At 49.9% G+C, this 2,149-nt stretch overlaps 1 protein-coding gene across 1 annotated transcript in view; it reads right to left on the reverse strand.

The window, feature by feature from the left end:
• Positions 1-1,298, reverse strand: part of SIAE (sialic acid acetylesterase) — a 3,359-nt gene extending 2,061 nt beyond the window's left edge. Inside the window, exons 1-2 of the mRNA XM_029084741.1 lie at positions 1,139-1,298; positions 30-251 (exon numbers count right to left, since the gene is read on the reverse strand). Of these exons, the coding sequence (XP_028940574.1) occupies positions 30-251; positions 1,139-1,265 (349 nt within the window). The 5' untranslated portion in view covers positions 1,266-1,298. The remainder of the gene's footprint in view (positions 1-29; positions 252-1,138) is intronic.
• Between the last annotated feature and the right edge of the window lie 851 nt (positions 1,299-2,149).

Here is a 2,149-nt window from a genome sequence, read left to right on the forward strand (position 1 = left end):
TAGGGAAGGGTTGGAAGCATGTGAGGGGCTTCCCTGCTTGATCCCTACCTGATCCCGCAGGATCAGGCCCGTGCTGTCGCCACTCACCTGCAAGACCGTCATTGCCATGTTGCTCTGCCCGCTGCAAAGCCACACGTCCCCAAAATAAACGTCCCGCAACGTCACGTTCTCCGAGCCTTGCTCAGCCCTCAGGGCATACGGACCACCCTGATCCATAGGGTCCAGGACTATTATCCATATCCCAGAAGGTTCTGGAAGAAGAGGATGGTGTTTATCTTTCATAATCCCTACAAAGATCTCAAGAACTTTGTTGGATGAGCGGTGAAGAACCGGTGGAGATGGACGGACAACGCTGGAAAGGTTCCTCACCACCAAGCCAAGTTGGGGAAATGGATTTTGGAAGCTCTTTGCCATCAGAAGGTCTTTCCTCCTGTAGGAATTAAAGGGTTAAAAAGAAAATCTCCGAAGAGAAATGTGTGTCAGAGCAGAAGCTGCTGGGAGGAACTGGGATTACAGGAGCAGCTTGGGGTGTGTGTGACATCGAGATGTCTCCGACTAATTTTAGAGGCGGCGAATCGAGGTGTAAAAATATTCTGCTGGAGTTGAGCGTGGATTTTTCTGGCATGGTTAAGGATGGATCCTACAGATCAAGACAATCCTTCAGGGTTTAGAGATCCCCAGGAGGTGGGATACATCCCAAAAAAAAAGCCAGGAGCGCTTTGGAGATTTCCCAGGAGATGATTTTGACAAGGAGAAGCGTTAAATCCTCTTATTCTCTCCTCCGCGGCCTCATCGTTCGGCTCAAGCCTACGCGGTGCCACCCACTCCAGCTCCCGCTCGGCACCTCCGAGATCCCGATTTTGGGAAACTCAAGTGAGCAAAAGCTGGTGTTAACAGGGAGGGGGATGGCTGAACCCCGCTCTACATCTCCTAGAGAAGGGGAAAGCGTGGCCCCAAGGGTCTCCAAGCTGGAGATGTCACCGTCACCATCACTTCTCCAATGCCAGAGCAGCGGTGGGACAAACCCAGAGGTGACCAGGCTGTGGACAGCAGCTCCCACCCAACCAGTAGGTCCATTTTCCTCCTCAACCACCAAAACCAGTAGCTCCAGTTACCTGGTGAAGGTCCAAAAACTAACCTTTAACCCACGTTGTCTTCTTCATGATGATGAAGACACCATCCTCGGACAGAACCACGGTGACCGCGGTCCCTGGCTCCCCGTAGCCCCACACCACGGCTCCCGCCGGCTCCTTCTGCAACACCATGTGGTCACCGTAGTAGGAAGCGAAGCCAAACGTCACCCCTGGGATGAAAAACACAAACATCAGCTCCCAAAAGAGAAAAAGCAACGAGAAAAATCCCCCAAAATCCTCAGCACAGCTTCCAGCTTCCTCTTAAATACAAATTATTTGAGATCCTGCTCAATTTGTAGCTTCCTTCAGTCCTTAAAATGGTTAAAATCACCGAGGAAGCGGCAGGATTTGAAGTCCCCAGTCCTACCAAGGATGTCACCTCCCAAAACATGGCACTGTGTGTTACAGGCTGGCTCCAGATTTTGATAAAAATTCTTTTAATGACAGTAGGGGAGCGTTTCTATCAGCCTAACCTTGCTAAAAAATATGATTTGGTTTATTTTTCCCTCATAAAAAAAAGATGGGATGGGAAAAACCAGGCCCACAGCACCGGTAAAGGTGGAGGTCTCAGCCCTGGCATCTCTAAAAACCATATTTTTGAGGTTTGAAAATAAAATGATGCTTGAAAAAGGGTCAAGGCAACATTTTGAGGGTGTGGAGAAGTGATCTGGGCAGTGACCCCGATTCAATTGGGGCTCACAGAGCTCCATCTCCTCCCCAGCTCATCCTAGGTTGGGTTTAACGAAGAAATTCTGTCCTCAACCTTTTTGGAAATCGTTCCGAGAAGGACAAGTTACATAAAAAAAAAAAAAAACAACCCAGTTGGAGGAGAAAAAAAATTAAAAATAAAATAAAAGCCAAGACACTTGGGAAGAGAGGAGATGCTATAAAAAGCGGCTGGGAGGAGGGAAGGGAGCAGAGCCCACGAGACGCGGCCGAGGAGCCGCATGCGACTCCCGCCTTACGTAAAACATCAGCCCACGGCGGCAGCCACGTGCCCAGGGTGGCAAAGAGGG

Source organism: Antrostomus carolinensis, unplaced genomic scaffold, assembly GCF_000700745.2.
Source record: "Antrostomus carolinensis isolate BGI_N321 unplaced genomic scaffold, ASM70074v2 scaffold43664, whole genome shotgun sequence".
In the NCBI taxonomy this organism is placed as follows: Eukaryota; Metazoa; Chordata; class Aves; order Caprimulgiformes; family Caprimulgidae; genus Antrostomus; species Antrostomus carolinensis.